The sequence below is a fragment of the Parus major genome, chromosome 1A (assembly GCF_001522545.3).
Source record: "Parus major isolate Abel chromosome 1A, Parus_major1.1, whole genome shotgun sequence".
In the NCBI taxonomy this organism is placed as follows: domain Eukaryota; kingdom Metazoa; phylum Chordata; class Aves; order Passeriformes; family Paridae; genus Parus; species Parus major.
The window spans coordinates 14,012,463-14,037,175 of NC_031773.1; the positions used below are offsets into that span (position 1 = coordinate 14,012,463).

Sequence of the window (24,713 nt, forward strand, 5' to 3'; positions counted from 1 at the left end):
GGTCTTTGTTTTTAAAATTTGCTGGAAAATGTAAGCTTTGCATTAATGGGAGAAAAAATGAAAGAAAATTCTTGGCTCCTGCAGGGGGAATGTTTTTTTTCCCTTGAACTAGCTTTTTCATTCACAATATCATTCATAAGAAGCATTTTGAAAGTATTTTACAATACAAATTAGTTCATAAAAGTCTCCCACAAACCTATCCTGTGTAAAATGATACAACATTAATAATCAGCTGTAGTCTGTTCAGACATACTCTTTTATTTTAGCAATGAAAATGCTAATGCTGCATTTGACTCTTAGTAGAAAACACACCCCAATCAAGATGATGTGATGGTTTTAGTTTATTTTGTGCTCCAAGAAGAAATAATTGAGGGATTGCAGAAGGATGCTCATATTCCTACTATGCTTTAGATTAAAAAGAGGAGAAGAATTTAGAGTTTTTCTATGTGATACATCATGAGGGGGTGAGTGCTGGACAGAGCAGTCGGCCCGTGGGACACGACTGCCCCAGAAAACAGAGGTGGAAACCAATCCTGCCTGCCCAGCAGCTGGTGAAGGTTAACAGCCAGATAATTCCTGTTAATTCCAGCCTCTAGGAGATGATAATGAGACACTGTGGCAGTGAGCTCTGCTGAGCAGCCGGGGAGCATCAGACCTGAGTGTCAGATGTTCCTGTATAAAAGGGGCATGAGAGTTTTCTCAAAAAAGCAAAGTAGATGGCACTGCTGCTTTTCTGTGTTCATATCCCCCACTTGGAAATCAACTCTGGCACTGCAGCATGATGGTATTCTCTAGCGAAAATCCACTATTTAATTCTGTAAATTTTTCCAGTATCCATAATTACTGCTTGTGCACATCTGCTTGTAGAATTCTTTCTGTGGAGAAACCCAGACTGCATCAACAATCGTGTTTTAGGCTTTCAAGCACACAACAGTCCACATGAAAAAAAAAAATAAAATAAATAAAGCAGAGGTATTAGTCATTTTGTAGAAAAGGGCAATTATCATTCAAGTAGATTTAATCCTTGAATATTGCTGTAATGACTAAAATGACATAAATTAACTTCAAAATAAGTATGCTGCCTGTGATATGCCTGCTCTGAGAATATTTGCTACCAGCAGTTTGTCAGCACAGCAGGAAGCTGGTCTTGTGGTCCCCCAGCTCTTGGGAGGCTCTCAAGCAGAGGGCTTGACCTGCAGCAGTAAAAAGGGAAAATTTAGCACCTTACTAACAGTTTTTTTTCATGATGGTTTTGTGAATGACTAATATATGCCTTTTCTTTTACTGCTGGCATCATCCCTTTACTCATTACCGTACCTGTATTAACACAAGCTACTAATGCTACGTAGATTTGGTAGTCACACAAGACAGAAAAGAAACTCAGCGTATACTGAGTGTTTTTCTATTTATATCATACAAGTTCATGCTGCTTATCACATATTTTTATCTCTGTAGATAAAAAACATCTGTGTATAACATAAGTATACAGAAAATGTAACATTTTAATACTGATTGCAGTCCTTACTGAAGAATCCCTCCTGTTCTGCCAGCCTGCAGCGTTGCTCTCACCAACAGCTTCATTACATTATTTAACTTTCTATGAGTATTTCAAACAAGTCGTGCTTCAGCTGAGCACAGGCAGCTCTGAGTGCTGAATAATAAGACTTACTGCCTCGGCTGGTAAAAGAAAGTGGTTGTTGCTCTTGCTCCGTTATGAGCAGACAGCTGCTCTGCCATCCTCCAAGGGATCATAGTTCCTAGCCCTAAGACGGGGAGAAAGCACATCCAAAAAGAAAGAGTAACTGAAGTGTGCAGTGCTGTGGGTTTTTTCACCGCGGTTCTCTGCTGCTCTGACATGTTTTCCCGGCCGCAGTCCTGGGGGGGTGCCTGGGCTCGGAGCAGGAGCAGTGCCCGGGCGCCGTGGCGGTGCAGAGGCGCATCGACTGCCACCCGCAGCCCGGCGCCTCCCGGGAGGCCTGCGAGGCGCGGGGCTGCACCTGGTGCTCCAGCGACGTCCCCAACGCTCCCTGGTGCTTCTTCCCTGAGGACAGTCCCTACGGCTACGCCCGGAGTGGGAACGTCGAGGAGACGGCCCAAGGCTGGAGGTGAGTGCGTGTGGCTCCCTGGGCGCTGCAGGCCGCCGCTGCCCGAGCGGCTCCCATACACGTGTGCCAGGGAGGATGAGGGACACCTTTCCCTGTGCATATGCCATAAAGCTGGGACTTCTGCTCTCACCACACCTCAGGGGAGGCAACCAGGTGCAGGCACAGAGTGGTCACTCTGTCATCCTGGCAGCTGTGGAACTATGAGGTCTCCTTCCTTTGGTGGCCCCTCTTTTGTCCATTAACATCAAGGAGGGCCTAAAGCGACCGCAGGGATTATTTGTGTCAGTAAGTCTATAATTTATTTTTAAAGAGGTGACACAGAGTAGCTGGGTGGTTCCCCCAGTTTGCCCCAGGGTGGTCTCAGCTGGCGATCGATGGATCCTGGTGTGTGTGTTCCCACTGCAGGGTCACACTGAACAAGCGCCAGGCCTTGACCCTCTTCGGAAATGACATTTCCCCAATCGTCTTGGAAGTGGAGTTCCAGACAAAGGACAGGCTCCGGTTCAGGGTGAGTACTTGAGGGCTGGAACCATTTAACCAAAGCAGCACATGCTCAGCTGACCTGCCCCCTGCTCACCTTGCTTTAGCTCTACGACCCCAACAAGCAGCGATTTGAAGTCCCACTCAAGATCAGTGGCCCCGGGGTTACCGCTGAAGAAGCCAACTATGAGGTGGAGTTCTCGGATGATTCCACGCACTTCACGATCAGGAGGAAAAGCACTGGCACCGTGCTGTGAGTACTACACTATTCATACTGCTTTTTGTAAAACTTAGGTGTGATGGAGTGGGCACTGCTTCCTTACACCCTGTTGTGTGAGAAGGGGTCAAAGGCAAACTGGAGGTGGTATAAATGCAGATTTATGCCTTGTCCCTGAAGGACTTTCATTATTAATAGGGGTATGTGCCTGTATAACAGACAATTATCTATGTGCTTGTATAAAAGTTTATATATTTTTTTTTTTATTCAATAAGTCAAAAAATTTCTGAGGCTACGATTTCATGGCTTAGGATGCTGGTAAGCTCAACTCATCAAAGCACTGACCTAAAATTTCTGAAACTTGAGGTGTCAGGATCTGATTGTGTATCGCCCTCCAGCAGGCAGCTCTAGGAAGCTCAAAGCCATGAATGCTGTGAGCCTCTAATTTCCACTGATGTCAGTGAATGGCACTGGCTCTAGTCTGTCCCTCTGCAAAAATACCATTTGTTTTCTCAAGCTAATACTATAAGTTTAACTTCAGCAAAAGCTCCCTTCACTAACAAATGTCACCAAGTGTCAGAATTTCCCCTTTCCTTGGCTTCCATCAACACATCTCTAGTGAGTAATGCTACTTAGAAGGAGAGTCCCAATTAAGGTGCATTCCTGCCAGCTGCTTTTGGGAATGCAGCAGTGAGCAATTTAAGGATGGCTTAACATGAGTGATGCAAATAAAATAATACAGCCTCTAGAATGGTCTACAGATTCCCATCATGCTGGGTTTTTAATGAGCTGACCATCCTTTAGAACTACAGTCTCATGGCATCTCTTTATACATGTCACAGTCAATTCTGTGAAGTTTTACTTATGCAGGCTATTTTAAATGAATGTATTATGCATTACTCTGATACCAAAAATAATTTAATTTCTCTTTAGACTTAACGCTTAGCTCAGTGTAAACAGTGGGCTTTTGTTAAAGGCACAGTTTTCTTCTTCTTTCTGTAAAGGCTTATTAATTGGAATGCTGATGTAAGGGGTGAATGCATAGCAAGTGGCTAGCTCATGGTCCATTCCCATTCAGCCCTCCTCACCTTCACCCAGACCCCAAGGATTTAGCCCAGGTTGATGAAACTTGAGATGTTCCAGCTAAGGGAAGGGGCCTGCTATGGAGCAGGTGCAGGGTCTGCCAAAGGCACAACTTCAGTGCCAGGCAGAGGAGCACAAGTTGGTCCCCACTGAGCAGGTTTCCAAAAGGGCACATTCAGTGCCCTGTTGTAGGGCTGGAGAAGCCTCCTCCATTCCCCTCCATCTCCTTGTGCACCAAGGCCCGTGTTCAGCAGCAGAGGTGTGGGCTGCAGCAATGTTGTGCTGCAGAGCCCAGGGAGGCAGAGGGCAGCCTTGGTTTGCAGCACCGGCACAGCATCAGCAGTAATCTGTGGGAAATTGTACACTCCCCATGGGAAATTACACACTGCCTCCAGGCAGGTAAAGGAGTGCTCCTGAAACCCAGCCAACCCCAAAAAGAGGAAATTGTGGGTGAATATAATGCACAGTTAATGGACTTTTATCCTGCAAGCAATGGCAAGGCTGCTCCCAAATTATTCTTACCAGCAGAGACACAGGATTTTGTGTACAGAAAGGGAAATTACATGTTCCTATGAATTCTTGTTTCATGTGAAATGGCACAGCCAGCGCTGTAGACTGAAGGATTCTATCAGGGAGCCATTCCTCTCATAGCTCAATGATACTTGGTTTAGTTATATTCCCCATGTGAGGAGCAAAAATGCTTCCCCTTCATTTGTTTGCTTATCCATCCTGTCAAAGTGAGGAAATGCAGGTGCTCAGAGATAGCTCCACAGCCTGTCTTAGAGGGATTTTCAATCTCCTTAGCCACCAAAAGAGCTGTGCAGATGGAATCTTTCAAAACAGGAAAGCAGGTTCTGTATCCTGGCCTGAAAGCTATGGGTTGCTGCATTTACTTTACTGGGAAGAACGAGCCCTCAGCAATCAGCATTACAGGAACATCCCCATCAGTGGCTGCACTTGACTGGCTGGGTCCATGAGTGCACTGGTGGCATCTGGCACGTTAAGTAGATTTTCATGTTAGTTCAGCCTGCCCAAAGGCAGGTTTGAATGCTAAATCCCAAGTCTTTTCCTTTGGGCTCCCTCCAGAAGTGGGAGCAGCTGCTCCAGAGCACCCAGGCACCAAGCTGCACAGCTGGTGGCCTCTGTGCCTGGGCCAGGTTAGGGCAGGCTGTGTGGGAGGGTGTCCCTGAGAAACAGGCAAGTGCCTGACACCTGGAGGGACTTTAGCCTCCTATTTTATGATGTGAACAGCCATGGCCTTACTGTCTCAGTGAGCAGCTGAGTCAATTATTGATTTCCATATGCACACAAACACTGCTCAGTCAAAGTGGGCAAATAAAGCCTCTTCAACAGGTGCTGCAATTGCACTCCCCAGGTGTGGGTGGATAGTTACTTGTGTCTGCACCAGACCAGGTCAGGGTTCTCTGCTGGACCTTTTAAATATCTCTGAGGAAAACCTATCCATTGTAAAGCAATCCCAGATCCTCAGAAATCTGCTTTTCATTATGCTTCTTATCCCTTGCTAGCAGAGCCATGCTGCTGGGTGACCTACCCCCCAAAAAAGCCTAAATTCCCTGGTGATGCCCAGCATGCTCTGGCACAGCTGACATTCCATCTGGGAGGAGAGTGGTCTGTCCCAGGCAGAAGCACACTGTAGGTTTGGGTTGCTCTTTCAAAGTCCACACCTGTATTTCCTTATCCTCCTTTCTGAGCTGCAGTCTGTCCTGCCATCCATGTCTTTGTGCTTTAGGCTGTGAAGCAATGGGGTGTCAGCCTCCTGTCTGTGTGCTTGATAGAAAGCCCCATCCCTGCTCTGCCACTCACGCACAAAGCCTCCTCCTTGTGAGGAATGATTTAATTCTGCATCGGAAATGCTGCAGGGGTGAGGCAGAGGAGGCTTTGAGTAAGTTTTACGGGTGTTTCTCACGCTCTTTGCATACAGGGAGATGTAGCCGAGCTACCCAAGGAGGGCAGGACAAACTCAGGGCTCCATGTAATCACAGTAACAGGGGAGAGGAATAAACTATGTGAGGGAGAGACATTAAGAGCTGATTGCAAACCTCATGCAGAGCCAGGAGCAAGAGTAAAAGGCCAAGTCCTCCTACATTTTCAGCTTGCTCCAAGGTAATCAGTTGACAGCTGCTGCTTTGCCTGCATGGGGTGAAAATTAGACAGAGTCATGTAGGGAGATGATCCAGGCACTGCTGGGGGCTGCCAGGACCAGGAGCTCTTGGGCTGCCTCCCTTTCTCCTCCCAGTAATGCCTCTTGGCTTACTCCCTCTTACTTTTCTCCTTCTCATCCACTGCTGTCCTGGTCTCTGTCCCATCCCATACCTCTTCCTTCTTTTCACCCTCTCCAAAGCTCCTGCTGTTTTGCCACTGGCTAGGGAAGGTCCTTTTCTGTGCCAGTAGGTATCCAAAGCCATGGGGATAAAGAGGTTCCATGTCCATGCATTCACTAGGGAGATGCCAAGGGAATCAGATGAGACAGCCAAGCTTCTGCTCCGGTCCAGACGTCAGGTGTTTTCTGTTTTCCATGAGAAAACTAGAAACCTGCATCTGATTTAAGGCTGCAGGTCACAATCCTGAACCATGAGGGATGAGGACTAGTGAGGGACATGGATCTCCTGCCCCAGAGGTGAAGCTCCCAAACTACCATCTTTATTGGGCAGTGGAGAGTGCAGGGAGCCTCTTTTCACTCCTGTCATGCTTGGAAAATAACTGTTTTGGCAAAATCGGTGTGGTCAGTGGAAAAATGTTTTGTCAAGAGATTTAGTTTAGTAAATCCTTGCTTAGTATATCCTGGTTGATCTTTTAGCTCTAATTGGAAACTGTCCTATCATTGGCCAGGGCCCTACATTAGTAAAAAGAGGAGAGAAAATACTGTGTTGTAATAAGGCAGGTGAGGAAGCTAAACAGCCTGTGAGTTGTTTGGTGGCACATACACTCAGGTTAAGCACTATTCTCCTTCCTGCTCCTGCCACGCTAGCAACAGCAGCCACTGGAGGATGTAATATCAAGTGAGAGCATGAGGGCTCCAAGAAAGTGTAGATTTTTTCAAGAACAGAGAATAAAAGGCTGGGAACTGTTTGCTTTCAGACGGTGATAAATAACAAACACATGCTCATTTTGCAGTGTGTGATTACTCTGTGGGACTCGTTGCCCCAGGGCAGCAGTGGCACAGGAGGCCTAGCAGGATACTCATTCAGGCAGAATAAAAAAATCAGCTGCAGGAAAATAAAACCCCCAAATGCTTTTGTCTCCGTGCTTCATAACATCAGTTAATTCCATGAAAACAGTTGGAAACTTCCTCCATAAGCAGATTATTGCAAGACTGGGTCTGAGTGACATCTTATGCCTTCCTTTGTGATATCTGGCCGGGGCCATTGCTGGAGACAGGCTGCAGAGGGATGGACTATTGATTTAATTCTCCACTTTAATATCCTGACTTTTCCTTCATGATGTCACATGAATAATGGAAGGCAGAACATTTTTTTTACAAGCCAGATAGGGACTACTTTCTATTAAGAGTTTAGAATACCTTGTTTGCTATTGCACTTGGAAATATATTACACAAATAGTATGTTATTTATTATAAAATAAGAAAAACTTAATCAAGATTTTCCCTAATTTCCAAAAAGGCTGCTGCAGAGTTCAGCTGCCTTTTTTATTTTTTTTGGTAGTTGGCACGGATATCAGTTACCATGAAGATTTTTTTACATAGGCAAGGCTAACAGAATAATTTATAATGCTATTGTCATAACTGCAGTTTTGCTGAAAGCAAGGGGGGGTGGAAATCGTATGCATCATGGGTAGAATGGGTTTATTCCTAGCTTTTAAGAGCCATTATTATTATTATTATTATTATTATTATAATAATCATTAAGATTAATGTTACCTAGGCAAGAAGTTTTGTAGGTATATCACTTACCCACGTGTTTTCAGAACAAAAATTAAGCAGTCTATCCAGTGAGTTACAGGACATTTCCTGATATCACAATGAATACAGTAGAAATAGGACAGAACTGTGTCAATAACTGTAATTTATTCTGCACTTAGTTTTTTTATAAATCTCATATTTCTGGAAAATCTGTTGATTACTTCTGCTGATTTTCTCCACCTACTTGAAAAATCACCTTTAAAGTAAGATAAACAGACAAAAATTCAGTCTTGGTGGGCCTTCTGCACTCCAGTGGTGTCCCAAGACTTACAGCTAATAAGGAATGCAGCTGTTGTGAAACAGTGTTATGGTTTAACCCCAGCCAGCAACCAAGTGCCACACAGCTGCCTGCTCATTCCTGCCTGAAAGATGGAGAGAATTGGAATGGTAAAAGTGGGAAAACTCATGGGTTGAGACACGAACAGTTTAATAACAGAAAAAAAAAGAAGTAGGACTAGTAGTAATAATAATAATAATAATAATTTAATTAGATGGAAAATAACAGAGAGAAAAATAAAACTCAAGAAAGAAAAGTGATGCAAATGACAGCAATTACCCACCACCGTCTGACTGATGCCTACCAGTCCCTGAGCAGCAGTCTCAGCTAGTTTTAATGCTCAGCATGAAGCCATATGGTATGGGATATCCCTTGGGTCAGCTGAGGCCAACTATCCCATCTGTGTCCCCTCCCTGATATTTGTGCACTCCCAGTCTCCTTGCTGGTGGGGCAGTGCAAGGGGCAGCAAAGCCCTGTTGTGCTCTGTTAAGAATTGCTCAGCAATAACTAAAACATCCCTGAATTATCAACAGCTTCCAGCACAAATCCAAAGCATCACCCCATACCAGCTACTATGAAGAAGGTTAACTCCAGCCAAAATCAGCAGTCAGTGGAAATATTTTTAGCAATCTGAGATCAATGGAAAGCCATGGAGATGTGGGCTCCTAAGGTAATGCTTCTTAGCAGCTCAAGTGTGTTGAGTCAGTCAGTATATTTGAGATTCATTTGAAAATAGGGTGTGTGCTCCTCACTCCCTAAGTGCTTTAGCACCTTTTGGGCAGGCTGTGGTAGCCCAGGCCCTCTGGAAGGGTGCACCCAGGCTTTGCTAGGAGGCTTAGGCCCCCTTTTGGACAGCTGTGTGAAGGTACAACTAAATTTGCACACAGATAATATACAGGGTGGTCTGGAGGCTAAGAAAAAGCAGATGTCATAGAGGGAATTTTCTCCAAGTGGCTGAGTAGACCAGTTGTGTGCAGCTTAAAATAATGAGCTCAGTTTTTCAGAATTCATTTCAACAGGAAGAAAAAAATAAAAAAGCAAACCTCTCACAACTTAAAATTTTTTTCAAATGTACAGATAATGCATGATGCTTGTCCTAATGATGTATTATATATGTGTCCCAAGTCTCCTAATGCTGGAGATTTTGTAAGACCACTTTTAGAAGTGCCACCAGCTGGTTGGTCACAGCAGGTGAATCAGTGTTTCGAGCCATTACACTCACTGCAGTCATTGGCCTCCAATAAACTTCAACAGAGTAGTTGTTCACTGAGGTAAATTGTCATGTCCAGTTTGTATTACGAAGGTCTGATGATTGCACTCCTGAAAACCATCTTGTATAGCCTTTTAGTTACCCCCCTCAAACATTGTGACAATGTTAGTCATGAACTACACCTTCAACATGAACAGGATGTTTTATCTATCTGCCTACTCACCTTCCTTTTAATACTACTTCCTTGGGCCACTCCAGTTATGTTTCATCTTGAGAGCCAGTGGCCTGACTGCTGGGTGTGAGACTAGTTCCCTTGCTGGCCAAAAATGTTAATTTTTACACAGGCCTTTTCAATCTGAATCATTCTTTTTTTCTTGATAAGAGGTTAAAAATTACAGAGGTTCACTCTTAGTGCACTGTGTTTGGAAGAAAACAGTAGCTTTTATCAGACTCCTTGGATGGGCAACAGATGACTGTTGACAGACAATGTGCCAGGCAGATGTGTGGGGAGGCTGGTTTGTATTTCCACAGACACACTAATAGGTTAACACTTTCAGCTAAATGTGATTGCAGCTATTACCTCTTGTGCAAAAAGAAGGCTTCCTGTCCTCGCAGACCTTGCTTTGTCTAGCTCCTAGCAGGGGTTGCATTTTTGACAGTCAGCAACTGTTCAGATGTGATTTTTAGATTTAGATATTAATAAGTATATATATTATAATATATATTATAATATTAATAATTAATTGTTATAATTAGTTAGATTTTTTTAGACCACTTCTGTTGTCCATCACAGTGCTTTTATGTTTCATGGGACTCTTGGAGGAGAACCATGCAACTTCCTGCAGACATGATATCATTTTCTGCTTTCTCCTGTTTTATTCCTTCTATTAGCTTTAAACCAGCAGGAGAGAAGGTGGGAGAAATATGACATTTTCTTTTATTGTATCCAAGGGTTTAAGGAATGGCTGACATAACTTTTTTTCATTTAAATAATTGCTGTTTGCCAACACCAAACGAGCAAACACATAAAATAGCACAACAGTCTACCACAGTGTGCTGGGGAGCACAAGGACTCTGGAAGCTGCTTGGGAGTGAAGGCAGAGAGTACTGCCAGGGGAAAACCTGTCCATACTTTCCTTCAGATGGAGATGACATAATGATGCCCAGAAAAAAAGAGAGCCATTACCAGCCTTTTTATGCCATGATTAATGCTATATTTAGCACACAGTGATGCTGGCATGCGGAGGTCTAGGGGAGGGGGAGCAGTGCTGGTGGCACAGCATGGGGAGCTGTGCAGGTGGCAGCCCCCAGGGAGCTGAGCCAGGGAAGGGTGCAGAGCAGGGCACTGCTATGGCAATGTCATGCAGAGGTAGAGTGCATGACAGTTGCCTGAAGGAATGTATGAGTCATAAACCAGTTATAAAGACATGGTGGGGCAGAGGGCTTGTTCCTAGGGTTGTCATTTGCACCACCCCAGTGACCCTCCTGGTCAGGGAGGGGACTTGCTGAGCTGAAGGAATACTTTAATGCCTTGGTAACACTAAGTGTTCTCATGATAGGGAATGTCCATGCTATAATGTGGGTACCACAAATGTACAAATCCTCATGTCCTCTGAACAGACATCCTGGGGAGAGCTCAATGACTTAGGACAGATATTTTAACTTTTCCCAAAGCATTTCCCCTCTGGCATAGTTTGAGTTTTTCATAATCCTATGGTCTGCTCAGAGCAGTGACCCTTCCTGTCTTGGCACAGAGCAGAGCTGTGTGACAGCTCTCCTTTTGGCAGGAATATAGCTCCAGAGCCCATACCTATTCCTACACAGCAACTGCTTCTTGCAGAAAGGCCTCTATTTGTCAAGGACTGGATCTGATTCTCAGGGATGTTTTGCATGCATAACCCTCCTAGCAGAAAATAATTTTATGCAGTACTGCATGTAGGTGGAGATGATGGAAAGGAGGGAGGGAGTGGTTCCCGCTGGCAAAAAAACAAATCAAGAGTTATATACAAATTCTTACTTTTCCTGCTTGTAAGAAAGGACATATAGACCTTTTAAAAAATACACAGACCATTTAGTACCTGTGTGTGACTTTGGATTTGTCTAGGAAAATTTAGGAATAGTTTGTGCCCTTGTTTTGCGTGGAGAGGCAAGGGAGTGCCTTAAGCATCCCCTTGAGCAGCTGTCCTTTCAGCCTTGTTGGGAGAGCCCACCAGTGTGATGGGAGCAGTGGTGCCCTCCCAGGTCCTCCCAGCAGCAGGGACTTGTCCCCAGGCAGGGGTGCTGGTGGCACAGGTGGCAGGCCACTCACCAGAGCGCTCCCCTCATGGGGGTAGAGCTGCTCCCCACTAACACAACTCATCTCCCATTTCTCTGATTTACCAGTCAATTTGATCAACCATTTAATTTTGTCAAAATCATTGACAGAAGAACATTAAAAAGAGAGTTATGCCACTTCTATGCTCTATGGCTTGGGCTCATTTATTTTAATTAGCTGTAACAAATTCATGGTTAAACAAGGCTCGAGAGGGTGCTATCTAAATGAGCTACTCATGGCATACACAGGACCATTAACAAAACACTTCTCCACAGCTTGACTATGTTCTCCCCCATCTAACTTGCAGCTCATTATAGCTCTAGAGATGGGAAACAGAATGTAGCACCTAATTAAAATGTGAGCCTGTGTCCACAGATGATTCAATAGAAATAAATGCATTAAGCTGGTGAGAGAAGCAGGAGTCATCACAATAAAAACATCTTGTTCAAGCAGAGGCTGGAGAAAGCTATACCTCTATTTTAGGCACCTGCATGAAGTTAGGTATATTCGGGTCCTGATGCAGCAAAACATTAAAAAAAAGCTGATAAAATGTCTGTTGTTCTCATTAAGTATTTTGAACTCCACTGTGTAATAACAATTTGTAGCCTTTTCTCATTGGTTGTCAAAGAAATTGGATAAGCAATCACTTATTTTGATAATGGATTTATAGTCTGTCTTCTTTGTTTTTGTTGCTCTTTTCAAAAATTATATTGATGCATTTTTTTTGCATAAGTAGGTAAGATATCTTCAATCATTGCAAGATGAATTTAATGTGTTAGGTTAAGCACGTTAGACACATGCATAGAATTTAACGGATTTTTAATACTGTTATCCTCCAAAATACATAAAAAGTATAAATAGCCAGACATGAACTTAAAACGATACCTTCCAAAGAGTAGCAAACTAATCCTGTCTCCCTCTGTTTGTCACAGGTGGGACAGTCCCCTGGTTGATCTGTTTTTCTCCAACCAGTTCCTTCAGATCACCACCACTGTGCCATCCACTTCTGTGTATGGGTTTGGTGAACATGAGCACCCGACCTTCAAGCACAACATGGACTTTGTTACCTATGGCATGTTCTCCAGGGACCAGGCACCAACGGTAATTCACTCTATGTAACACTTTGTCCTACCTTGTGTCACCAAAAGGAGGTGACAAACATGGAATGTCACAAACTTCACAGGTATCATCAGTTTTAATTAAAAACAAAGCCATGAATTGCTTTAAGGGAACTTTGAAACCTTTTATCAGAACCTTTTCTCACAGTGCAGTTTTCAGAAAAAGTATATTGTGTGCCAAGATCCTGGTTCAAGAGAGCTGTGCCTTTCGTGCTCGGATCAATCCGAGTTCATCCAAACAAGCTGGACTCAAGCAGGACTCACTAGATATTTGGCTGAACTGGAGTCAGTGGTTGATGAGTCTGTTTTAACTGGAAAAGTGATTCTTACTCATGCTATTTTGAAGGGTTTAGCACAATATCAAAGATTTAACTGGGAAAGACTAAAAAATTACATTGTGGCAAAGCATAAAAGAAATAACTCTTTTCTGTCAATTCGACTTCACACCAATTTAGATGGAAAAAGTCCCCAACCTTTCAAAATAAGTCTCTAAAAATGAATGAATTTATTTCCTTGTCTGTGCATATGTATCTACCTGACAAAAGCTGTGAAAAGTAGCAAAGTCATGTGTTGTTTATGTTTCAGTCATTTGCCAACCTCTATGGAGTTCACCCTTTCTATATGTGCGTAGAACCAGACTCCAATGCCCATGGTGTTCTCCTTCTGAACTCTAATGCACAAGGTAAAAAGATACATGGATTCCCTATATAGACTGCATATAGAATTAAGATAGATGAGTAAGTATAAAATACTGTTTTACTGATTGCTTTTTCAAATCTGATACAAATACTGTGAGCATGTGACTGTGCCCTAACTAAGCTTCCAGGTCTGATAGAGTTTTGAAACATTTTTCAAAGGGATTTCAATAGAATGAATTTTTAACAAGGAATTTGGGCATTTTTAGGCATTTTTCAGGGAAAATATATTCTTAACTTTTGTTATGAAAATAGATGCAAATAGAGGGAAAGAAAATGGTGGAAGAAATTTCCTCTGAGATTGGCATAACAAATCAAATCAATTTAGGTTAGTCCTATATTTTGTCTTTGGAGAATAGTTTTGTATGTTGCCATGGTCACCTTACTGCATGAATCTAGTGGTATAATTTCAGAAAAGAGGAATCTTCACTTAGTCTGTAAAATCAGTTTCCCCTGGCAGACAATGGCTTTCAGTAAGATTAAAATAGCATAGAGGAACCTTAAACACAAACTTGTTGATCCTTTTTATATATATGAAACTGAGACAAATGGATCTATGCAATCTACTCTGTGTAGGTTTCTGTGATTCATTGCTGCACCATGCCAGTCTGGAGCAGACATTACAGAAACACTGGGCAATGGCCACCCTACCTTCAGGCCCTGTTTGCTCAAGCAGTCGTACCCACAAGGCGCACACAAGAGCCCAGTGTGCACACACCTAGGACGGATAGGATAGAACAGAGTATTTCACTTGGAAGGGACATAAAAAATACTTGTAGTACAACTGCCTGAAGTCTTCAAGGCTGAGCAGAAGCTAAATATGTTGTTAAGGCATTGTCCAAACGCCTCTTAAACACTGACAGGCTCGGGGCATCAACAACATCTCTAGGAAGGCTGTTCCAGCATTTGCCCACCCTCAGTAAAGAAATGCCTATGAATGTTGAGTCTCAACCTCCCCATGTGCATTCTTGATCTATTCCCATGTGTAGTGCAGAGATGGTTTATACTGAGGACCCTTTTTTCCCCTTTTAGATGTTACTCTGTCTCCAAACCCATCTTTAATTTTCCGCACTGTTGGAGGGATCCTTGACTTCTATCTCTTCATGGGACCGACTCCTGAAAACGTGGTTCAGCAATACACTGAGGTTAGTAGAAAAGTGCACATGGCACATGCAGCAGTGCCTTGGAACACTGTCCTGTCAACATCTGGTAGTATCAGTGGGTAGTGCAGCAAGAGCTTTGTCCTGATCCATTTGTACAAAGCCACAGCTTCAGATCCATGGAAAGCTGGCGTATGCTCAAGCATCTGTGAACAGTCTGTCTGAGTGTCATGGGCTGGCTGGGTGTTCAGTGCACATCTCCAGCCTTAGCTGAGATGTGTCAGGATGGGATGCAGGAGTGCACTAAAGGGATGCAATGATTAGAAAGAAATCTGTCTAAGCTTACTCCTCTCCAGACTGTCCCAGTTTTATAGACTTTAATGTATGACATGACTGCATTTTGGCACTGCAGGCCAAGAAAACAAAGCAAAGCAAAAATGGGAACGTTTGGGAACTTTACATGTGCTGGATTTCAGAGATATTGAATGGACTTAAAAGTCTTCAAGCCTTTATTTGCCAGTGGAAATCTCTTGCTGATTTTGGAGCCATCAGGCTTTTTTTTCCTAATGGAAACCCATATAATTGCATTGGGGAGCATAGATGTATAATACTGCACTTACTGCTGTCTCACAGAGTGTAACTCTTTGCTATCCAATTACCCAATGTTTTCCAGAGAATTGAGAGTACACATGCAAAAGGCTGTTTTGGAAGTGTACATGCAATTCTTATGTAGTGAGGACTGTACAGAAAAAAGTATCAGATAACATGTGTTTGCTGGTCACCAAATGATGCTTCAACTGAGCCTTTCCACAGAAAATTGCCACCTTAGACCCAAGCTGTGTGCGTAAAGAAATCAGTGTCAAACCTGAAGAGTGTGGAGCAAAGCTGCAGTGAGCATGTTACTGTGAGAAGGGAGATCAGTGTGCAGACCCTGAGGATTAGGCTGCAACTGGAAGGCTGAACAGGGTAGGGCATCCCAGAGCCAGGCACTCAGAGTGCACAGACAGATATACATGTGCTCTGCCTTTCCCCGTGCCACCACTCAAAGGGGCCTGAGTTCTCATCTCTAGCAAACATTTTATCTTTCTTGGGTTTTTAAAACCTCCATATCCTATGCTTGCCTTCTTTTCAAGTGCCTGTACATGAACAGAAATATTGTGGTTTAGAGTGAGGGGAAAAAGAGGATTTAGCCCAGAAGGAAGGTATTTCTGGGTTCTGGTGAAGGCAGGGATAAGGCTTGCTCATGCTTCTGTTTTGGGAAGGCTGGAGCTTCTCTGGGGTGGTGGGTTCTGCTAGACCTTCCTTTTCCAAGGAGAGGTTCAGGTGCTACCTCCCAGAGAGGTGAGGGGCTGATGTTGCTCCTCCATGTCCCGGAGCAGAGCAACTGCTCTGTTGCTTGGAGGTTTCCAGCTCCCTCTGCACATCATCCCCACGAGTCGTCTGTCATGGTTTAACCCCAGCTGGCAACTCAGCCCCACACAGCCACTCACTCACACCCCCACAGTGGGATGGGGAAGAGAATCCAAAGGGTAAAAAAGTGAGAAAATTCGTGGGTTGAGATTAAGACAGTTTAATGGGTAGAGCAAAACTGTGCACGCAGCAAGGCAAAACAAGGAATTCATTCACCAGTCCCCAGGAGCAGGAGGACGTTTAGCCACCCCCAGGAATCGGGGGAATGGCTGAACATGTGACTGTTACTGGGGAAGACAAATGCCATCACTCCAAATATCCTGCTCTCCCTTTCTCTTCCCCCAGATTTATCTGTCAAGTATGAAGCCATTTGATAGGGAATATCGCTTGGGTCAGCTGGGCTCAGCTGTCCTGAGTCCCCTCCCAACTCCTTGTGTAACCCCAGCCTTCTCACTGGTGGTGTGGAGTAAGGGATAGAGAAGGCCTTGACTCTGGGTAAGCACTGCCCAGCAAATTCAAATATATCCCTGAATTATCATCACTATTTTCAGCACAAATCCAAAATACAGCCCACACCAGTGACTATAAAGAAAATTAACTATATCCCAGCCCAAACCAGTACACACCATCTCTGATGCCATTTCCACAGAGCAGCAAGCAAACTGGGCTTTTAATTTACACATGGGTAATAAAACCAGGGAGAGTAAAAGGATGGGGGGAAAAGTAAAGCAGCTCTTCCCCAGGCTGGAGCTTTGATCCACATTTCAAGGGAGTTAGTATGATGGAAATTAGAGCCACACCTGTTCCTTTTCAAAGTCTTTTACTGGTGTTTGAAGCCAGCATTTCTGTGGCTTAGCAGGTGGTCAGCATCTGAAAATAAAATGAGGGAGTTCTCACTCCGAAGCTGATGGGTAGTGGCAGCTCAGCTTTCCACCCCTGTCTCTGGAAATGGAGCTGGAGCAAAGAAAACAAGGTAAAGGAGAGCAGTGGGAATTTCCTAACGAGACATGTCACATACCAGGATAAAATTCTGTTCTGTATTCTTTGAGCTTGCACTCAACTCTCTAGGGAATCTTAAAGAATGCACGTTAGTAATTTCAATGTGAAATAATAACTTCTTCAGTAAACATCCTGAAATTTCAAGGTCAAAAATGTTACAATTACCATATTATTAGTCTCTAGGGTAATAATTTGGCTTTTATGTACAAGATATGTGGGAAGGTGAAGAAGACAGAAAATACTTTATTTTTCCATTGTCTTTCCGTCACTCTGAGAGGATTTTCCCTGTGCAGTCACTGTCATGCTGTAGGGAAAGAGAAGGGGTAGAAAGGAGATGTGTGACTGATGTCTTCAAGGCACTCTGCTCAGCAGCATGGCTCGGCTCTCTCAGCTGTTTGCATGGATCTCCTCTGGGAATAGGTGTTTTGGAAACTCCTGGCTGCAGGGGTCCCAGGTTGCACTGCTGCAGAGATTCTCAGTGGCAGAGCATCTGCCTCACTTTTGAGCAAGCATCTGCCCCAGTCACTGCTTTTTGTAGGGACAACTCATTTTACCTCTCCAGGATGGCCTCACTGATGTGGCAGGGTGGCCAGGTGCCAGCAGGTGCACAGCTGGTGAGAACAAGGGAGCTGTTTCCAGAGCAAAGTGCTTTACACCTTTCTCAAATGTTTTGTGCCCTTGCCTTCAGTGCCACTTCAACATCTGAGCCACCTCTCTGCCCCTGCTATGCTAGTTTCTGTGAGAGGTTTAGGAACTTAGTTCTGCTCTGTGCTTTCATGTGGTTCCCTCTAAACCAGTGAGTTAGGACAGCTTTGTAACAGAGCTCTTTTATTTGCTACTGGAGTATGCAAGATTTCCCCACACACCTCTCCAGGTTGTCACCAGCACCCAGGGCAGACCACGGAGTCTTGGCCAGAGCTGCTGGGTCCAGGCTATGCCAAGAGCAGGGCTCTTGGTTCTCTGTGTGGTGATCAGGGTTGATTACAGCTGCCCTGCCAGAGCCACCAGCCTCTCTGCATCCTTGGAGTGAAGACAGGTAGCAGCAAATACTGTGGTGGCCCTGGATGGCAGCCTGGACAAGGATAATCTGCTTTAAATGGGCTCCAAGAGTGAGGCAAGGTGTGAGAAGGGAGCAGAGAGTAAATGCTGGTACCTCTGTCCCTCTACTGTGTGCTGCACGGAGCAGAGGTGAGCTGTAGGATGCATCCTGCCAGTGGCACCGGAGTGCTACAGCAGTGGCAGAAGCTATAGGGCGTGTGCTGGGCATGGTCCCGTGGGAAGGAGAAGCCTCCAGCCCGATTCTTCTGCTCCCTCCTGTCCCTGAGCCCAGCTGTGTGGGGCGTTATTCCCACCACATCTGAGACATCTCAGATTGTCCTGTGGAGCTCGCTATATATGACAGTGATCACATTCTTTTCTTACTGCAGAAGAGGCCTGGTATGCAGAAGAGTTATGTAACACAAATCTCACTTTTAAGGGCAAACACCTCAGCTTGCCAGGAGGGTGAGAAAAAACAGTAACAAGCTAAAGAGTTCAGGCACTGACCTGAGCCTGGCTGAGGCTCTGCAGTCATGCCTAATACCAGGCCAACATTGCCAAGACCCCTGGTGGCCTTTCAGAACAGACCAACAGTGCACAGCAGTAGTGTGTGAGCTCCATAACAAGACATTCAGGAATGTTAGGGTTCAGCAAACAGATATTTAATAGCTCTTGGGTAAAGGCCATGAATTTGTTATTTTATCACAAATTACCCAATAAGAAGCTGTAAGTGAGCATATTGTAAGTCTCCTAATTCTGTTTGGAGAGAAAATTGGTGGTTTGGTTCCTCCTTACAGAAGTGTGGGCTAGTTACAGGTGTAAGGGACCTCAGAGGTCTCTAGTCCACTCTTCTATTGGAGAAGTAACATGGGGAACATGCTTGTACATGGATTTTCTTACAGATGATTCAGTGAGAATCTCACAGCTGAATTCCTCAAGAAGGAATAAACAGCTGCTAATTGTTTTGTGCAGCAAAAAACAAGATTTGAAGACCTTAGCGTTGGAAATCCTTAAATTTCTTCTATTCCTGAGGCTGTGAGCACCTTCTTTATGGTTCAGCAGCTGCAGGGCCTTTCTTTTTGCTATTCTAAATCAAAGCTTAGCTTCTGTTAGCAAACTTTGAGTGAAGGTTACCCTCTAACTGACTAGATGCCCACATCACTCAGCTGCTTGCCTTAGTCATAGCAGATGAGCTGGATACAGATACGTGGGCCATAAGAGCACCTGTGGAATTTAGCCATTGTATAACTATACAGAAACATTAAACCCAGTGCATTAGCACACTTGAGTTTTATAGTTTCCTCCTATAACTCCTCTTTGAAGAAAGGGATTTGAAATAAATATCAAGTTTCAGAAATCATTTTGTGTGGCTAATTAGGGTGTACAATTAGCAATCTGTATTGCTGGATATCTCAGCTCCTTTGTGAGCATAGGAGAGAGTACTTCTCTCTAGCCTCTGTGATATATAGGCATAGCTCTGCAGCACTCTCTCTCTCATCAAAGTCTTTGGTCATAGTGTTAACTGAATAGGATCCTGATTTACTCTATAGAATTTATAACCTAGTTCATGTCATTGATGCTCATATTAATAACATTATGTGTTCAATAATCCAACATAGGGAAAATGAATACAGATCACCTGCTCCTTAGGCAGAGATTTTGTATGTTAGATATACTTGTTTCCACTGAACTCCATTCTTACCACAAAATGCTTCCAGGGTACCTCCTCAATACATCAGCTCTCAGGTGCCTCTGAAATAAGTGAAAAAAATATACATAATGCCAAGTTATGTAAACACTGAAAAACTAACAGTGAATTTATTAAACATCAGGGGTTATTTGAGGAGCAAGTGAAGAAAGAATTCTGGAACAGAAAATAGGAATTTATTTTTTTTTTACTATTTCTCCACTACCATATCTTTGTGCTTTTTTTTTTCCACCCCTCATTTTGGATACCGCATATGTTTGCTGTTTCTGTGGTTTCCTCCCTTAGTTCCCCTGCCATACCACATCTACCTTTTCTGATTCAATGAGAGTCAATTTTGCCAAGCACGCTTTCTCTGGCTGCTGCACTTTCTGATCATTTGTATGCAGAATGCAATCTATATGAATTAACTAGATCCTAAATATATATCAAATCCAACTTGAGTTTTCAGGTTTGCAAAATTACATTCCTACCTCTGCTGATCCATCTGTGAGTGGGTACCATATGTCAGTTACTTTATCAGGAAGCTTCAGGGGGATCCATTAGAGAGAGTCCACAGCATAATTAGAAAAAAGAACATTTGTTTTCCCAGCTGGCCTGTTTTCATCCTTCCTCTTCAAATGTTCTGCTGGTTTCAATTAAGCTCACCATAGATGCACCAGCCTGGTGAACCTGGAGAACTAATTGCTTTAAGAACTTAATATCTTCCTTGTAAGGTAGATATTTTGCTATTGGTTCAGCTGTAAACCCCAAACTCCTCAAGGGGTACTGTCACAAAATATTGTCTGGCTCTGTGGTCCACAGTGACATGACACTGTCCCATAAGGGTGAGCAGGTGAACCTCAGCAAACCCCAGTGCTGGGGACATGCCCTTTTGGAAGGGCTCTGACTGAGAGAGTGGCCACACCAGTGGCCACAGCTCCACCTCCAGCCCCACATGGCAGCATGTCATACTCGACAGGACATGGGGGAAGAACACAATCCCCATCCAGCTCTTGAAATGCATTGTATTGGCAACATCCCAGACTGACTGTCCTCTCCAGGCAGGAGTGAGCTGGGCTACCACAGGACCCAGAGCAGAGCTGCTCAGCACTTCCCACTGCCTCTGCCCAGGCTGGTCACCCCTTTTCCATTTCCCATCCTGCTTGGGAAAAGGCAGCAGATGCCATGCAGACATCCTGCCAGGGCACAGGGCTCTGCATTTAGCTGCAGGATTAATATTTATCAGCTGGTTTTCCCTATTTCTCTTGTCCAAGATGAGAAGCCTGTGCACAAAGCATTTTATTTCATTAGGGAGTTCTTTGTTTTGGTCTGTTTTTTTAACCTTGTTTGTAGAGGTCATTCTCTGTTTACAGTAGAGAAAGCAAGGGCAAAATGTGCATCTGCTTTAGGAGCACAAAATGGTGGGTTCACAAAGCTCATCCTGAAGCCTTTGCTGGTCTAAAACAAGTTCTGCTGCCTCCTCAGATCAGTTTATCCTTAACATGGTGAGTGTGGATGTGACAGAGAAGACTTCTTGCCCTGAGGCTTGGCATGCTCTGTTTGACACCTTGGTGGTGGCTCACAAGGTGTCTGGGATTGTCCTGAGCCATCACACCCCGTTCAGCTCTCCACAGAAAACCCCTTGGAAGGTGGTCTGGGTGATCAGGTGTACCTACACATGCTGGAAAAACACTGAGGACACGTGCAAGGAGATGGGATAGCACCAGGGTAGTTATGGCTGCCCGTCAGCCTCCCTCTACATGGTAGGGGACCACCTTTGTCTGCTCAGGGCCTGCCCTGGCAAGGGCACAGCAGCATGCAGTGGAGGCTGAGTGCCTCTGTGGCAGAAACTTGCTGCTGAGGACTGTTCTCACTTCTAAAAGAACCCAGCTTCCAGCTGAATTGGAGGAGAAGTAGTGTGGAGGAGGATCAGGAAAGTTAAGTTTGGTGGGATAGGACAAGTGGCAGATCTATGGGACAACTGTGCTGATCAGCCGGAGTGTCCCTCCTGGAGACACCCAAAGCATTTCCCTCACCAGTGGTTATGGCCTCCTTATGTTTTTGCTTATGTGAAACAGCACCCCAACAAAGTGAAAGCACACTGTAGCCAAATGTGTAATGTTTGACTGTGTGTTCCTAAGCCTTTCTTGTCTGGAAGCAATTTACTCAGTGTGTTTCCCAGCTCAGGGGCATTAAAAACCTCCTCATCTTTTCTCTGCCTCTCTCCCACATGTGGTTTTCTGTCTGATGCACTTTGTACCTCCATGTACTGATGCTCTAGCATGTGATGTGATGATTTTAGAGCAATTTCAAGTTCAGCCTTGCTTTCCCAGGTCAGACTCTTCCTAGAGAAAATCCCGTAGGAAGGTGTGCCTTCATGCAGTGCATCTCCAGAGAGCTTAGCAATGCAATAGATACAGACTGCCAGAAGTGCTTTGTTTTATTTATTTAAAGTAGATGGGGTTTAGCTGCCAATATGCAAGTTTTGTTGTTTTTCACTTAGCATAATTACCATCTCCATAACTATGGAGATCCGTAAGGAAATAAGGGAAGAACCATTATTTAGCTAAAGGGGGACAATAGCTGCTGATTAGTAAGTCATGTGTGCTTGCTAGCTACTAGATTTTCATGTATTGCCTGCAAAGGTGTTAGAAATACAAATCAAAGGTTATTTTCATTGGATTTAACTGAAGTTAGGATTTCAGGAGATGTCCCCCAGAAAACACTGTGTGTACTAATGAGACAAAGCGAAATTTCAGCTTATTTGTAGAACAGACACATTGTGATTGCCCACTGCTCATCACAGGTTACCACAGCAGCACTCACTGGGGGAAACAGAGCAGGATGCCTTGCTTCGCTGTGCTCTCAATTGAGTTTCCTCATGCCATTTACAGATGAATTACATTCAGACAGTGGAAATCAAATATTTATAAAATCATATTTAACTCATTACCTTGTGTTACAGTTGAGAATTTCGGGATCAAACAGTAACTCTGGCCTTGAAGAACGGTTGTCAGTGCCTGACCCACAAGGCTGTGGGTCAGCAATAACAGTAGTCTGCCATAAGTAACTGAGTTTCATCAGGTTGATTTGAAAATATGATTAAAACTTCAGAGAGCTCAAATAAACATCAGTGTCTTGGTAAGTTAGTTAGGCTGGGTGTGGCAAGAGAAGTTTGCAAAGCTTATGTTGCTGTGTGTTGTTGGAGATTTGCCTTCTGTTGACCAAGGGGTTTGTGGACTTTTCATGGATCAGGTGGCATGAGGATCCACGCTGGATTTCTGCCGGCATGTGCTGTAAGTGAGGTGCATGCTGCTGTGCAGAGGCTGAGGCCACATTTAACATCAGCCTGGCTTTTATACAACGTGTAGATGAGGTGTTCTTAGAAGGGATGCTCAGTGCTGGTGTTGGAGTCTCTGTGAAGGGCAAGGATCCACCAGGAGAAGTGCCAGGCATGCTGGGATGAGAGCCACTTGGAGAAAGCAATGGGTATTTAATTGGGGTGTGATGCCTGTGCCCTGGTCTTTATGCCTTACATGATCTGGAAGCCTCTCCTGGTGTTTCAGAATAACTTCTTTTCTTCTCACCCCTTGTGCTTCTGTTTTCCTGATTGCTGCTGCAGGCCATTGGACGCCCACACATGCCAGCCTACTGGTCTCTGGGATTCCAGCTCTCCCGCTGGGGCTATGGCAGCCTTGATGTCTTAAAGGAAACCGTCGATCGCATGAAGCACTATGACATCCCATATGTGAGTCTGAATTTGTCACTTGTGTGCTAATCTTACACTCTGAAGTGAGGTGAATAAAATTACAATGGAGGAAAAATAATTATCTTACACAGAGAATTGTAGAATAAAAGGACATTCATAATCTTACATAGTGGATTTGCATGTAATATCTTCATAATGCTTAAAAGAACAGTTGAAGCGGGCTGTGAATATGATGTTTAAGTGCTGCTCTTGGCTGTATAGCAGGCAATTCTGGTGTGGATTTGCTGTTATGCAGTATGAGATGCTAGCATTTTAAAAACAAATAATGAAAAACAAACTTCTAATGCAGATCACTGCAAAATAGTTGCTAAACTAGGGCTCCTATGTACTCTTGTAGTCCACTACTAGGATTGCAATTACAGTCTCTTAGGTTTCATTACATATGTTATTTGCGTTTTAGAATTACAGTTGCATACGTTCTGATTTCAGTATCAAATACTTAAGTCATAGAATCATAGAATAGTTGGAGTTCGAAGAGACCATTAAAAACCATCTAATCCAACCCCTCTAGAATGAGCAGGAACATCTTCAACTAATTCAGGTTGCTGAGTCCCATCCAACTTAATCTTGGATGTTTCTAGGGATGAGGCATTCACCATCTACCTGTGCAACCACCTCATTGTAAGAAGTTCCTTCCTTATATCTAGTCTGAATCTATCCTCCTTTAGTTTACAACCATCACCCCTTCTCCTGTTGCTACAGACCCTACAAAAAAAGTCTGACTTCAGCTTTCTTATAAGCCCCCTCAAGGTATTTAAAGGCTTCAGTAAGTTTTCCCTGGAGCTTTCTCTTCTCCAGGCTGAACAGCCCTACCTGTCTCATACTGTCCTCATAGCAGAAGTGCTCCTGCCCCTCTGATCATTTTTGTGGCTTTCCTCTAGACTTGCTCCAACAGATCCATTTCTTCCCTGTCTGAGAGCTCCAGAGCTGGATGAAGTATTAATGTAATTTTTTACTTTAAAAATGTTTAGGATGTCCAACATTTTGATATTGACTACATGGAACGTCGCCTGGACTTTACCTATGATAAAGTGAATTTTGCTGGTCTGCCTGAGTTCATGAAGGAGATGAAGAAGAACGGAAAGCACAATGTTGTGATTCTGGTAAATTAATGATGTTGCTAATTATTTCTTCATTTATAAGAACTATTCAGAGCATAGTCTTCATAGCAGTACCTAGGTGCTAACACATGTATACTAATGTAGCAGATTTTCCATTTTCTCATATGTTGAGAAGAGCTGAAGAACAATTTCTCACATATTTAATTTTTA

General features: G+C 43.9%; 1 protein-coding gene across 1 annotated transcript in view; it reads left to right on the top strand.

The window, feature by feature from the left end:
- Window positions 1–24,713, top strand: part of LOC107204742 (sucrase-isomaltase, intestinal-like) — a 59,405-nt gene that overhangs the window by 953 nt on the left and 33,739 nt on the right. The window contains exons 2-9 of the mRNA XM_015628404.1: window positions 1,874–2,105; window positions 2,511–2,613; window positions 2,693–2,838; window positions 12,559–12,727; window positions 13,330–13,426; window positions 14,472–14,584; window positions 23,296–23,421; window positions 24,414–24,545. Coding sequence (XP_015483890.1) covers window positions 1,874–2,105; window positions 2,511–2,613; window positions 2,693–2,838; window positions 12,559–12,727; window positions 13,330–13,426; window positions 14,472–14,584; window positions 23,296–23,421; window positions 24,414–24,545 — 1,118 coding nt within the window. The remainder of the gene's footprint in view (window positions 1–1,873; window positions 2,106–2,510; window positions 2,614–2,692; window positions 2,839–12,558; window positions 12,728–13,329; window positions 13,427–14,471; window positions 14,585–23,295; window positions 23,422–24,413; window positions 24,546–24,713) is intronic.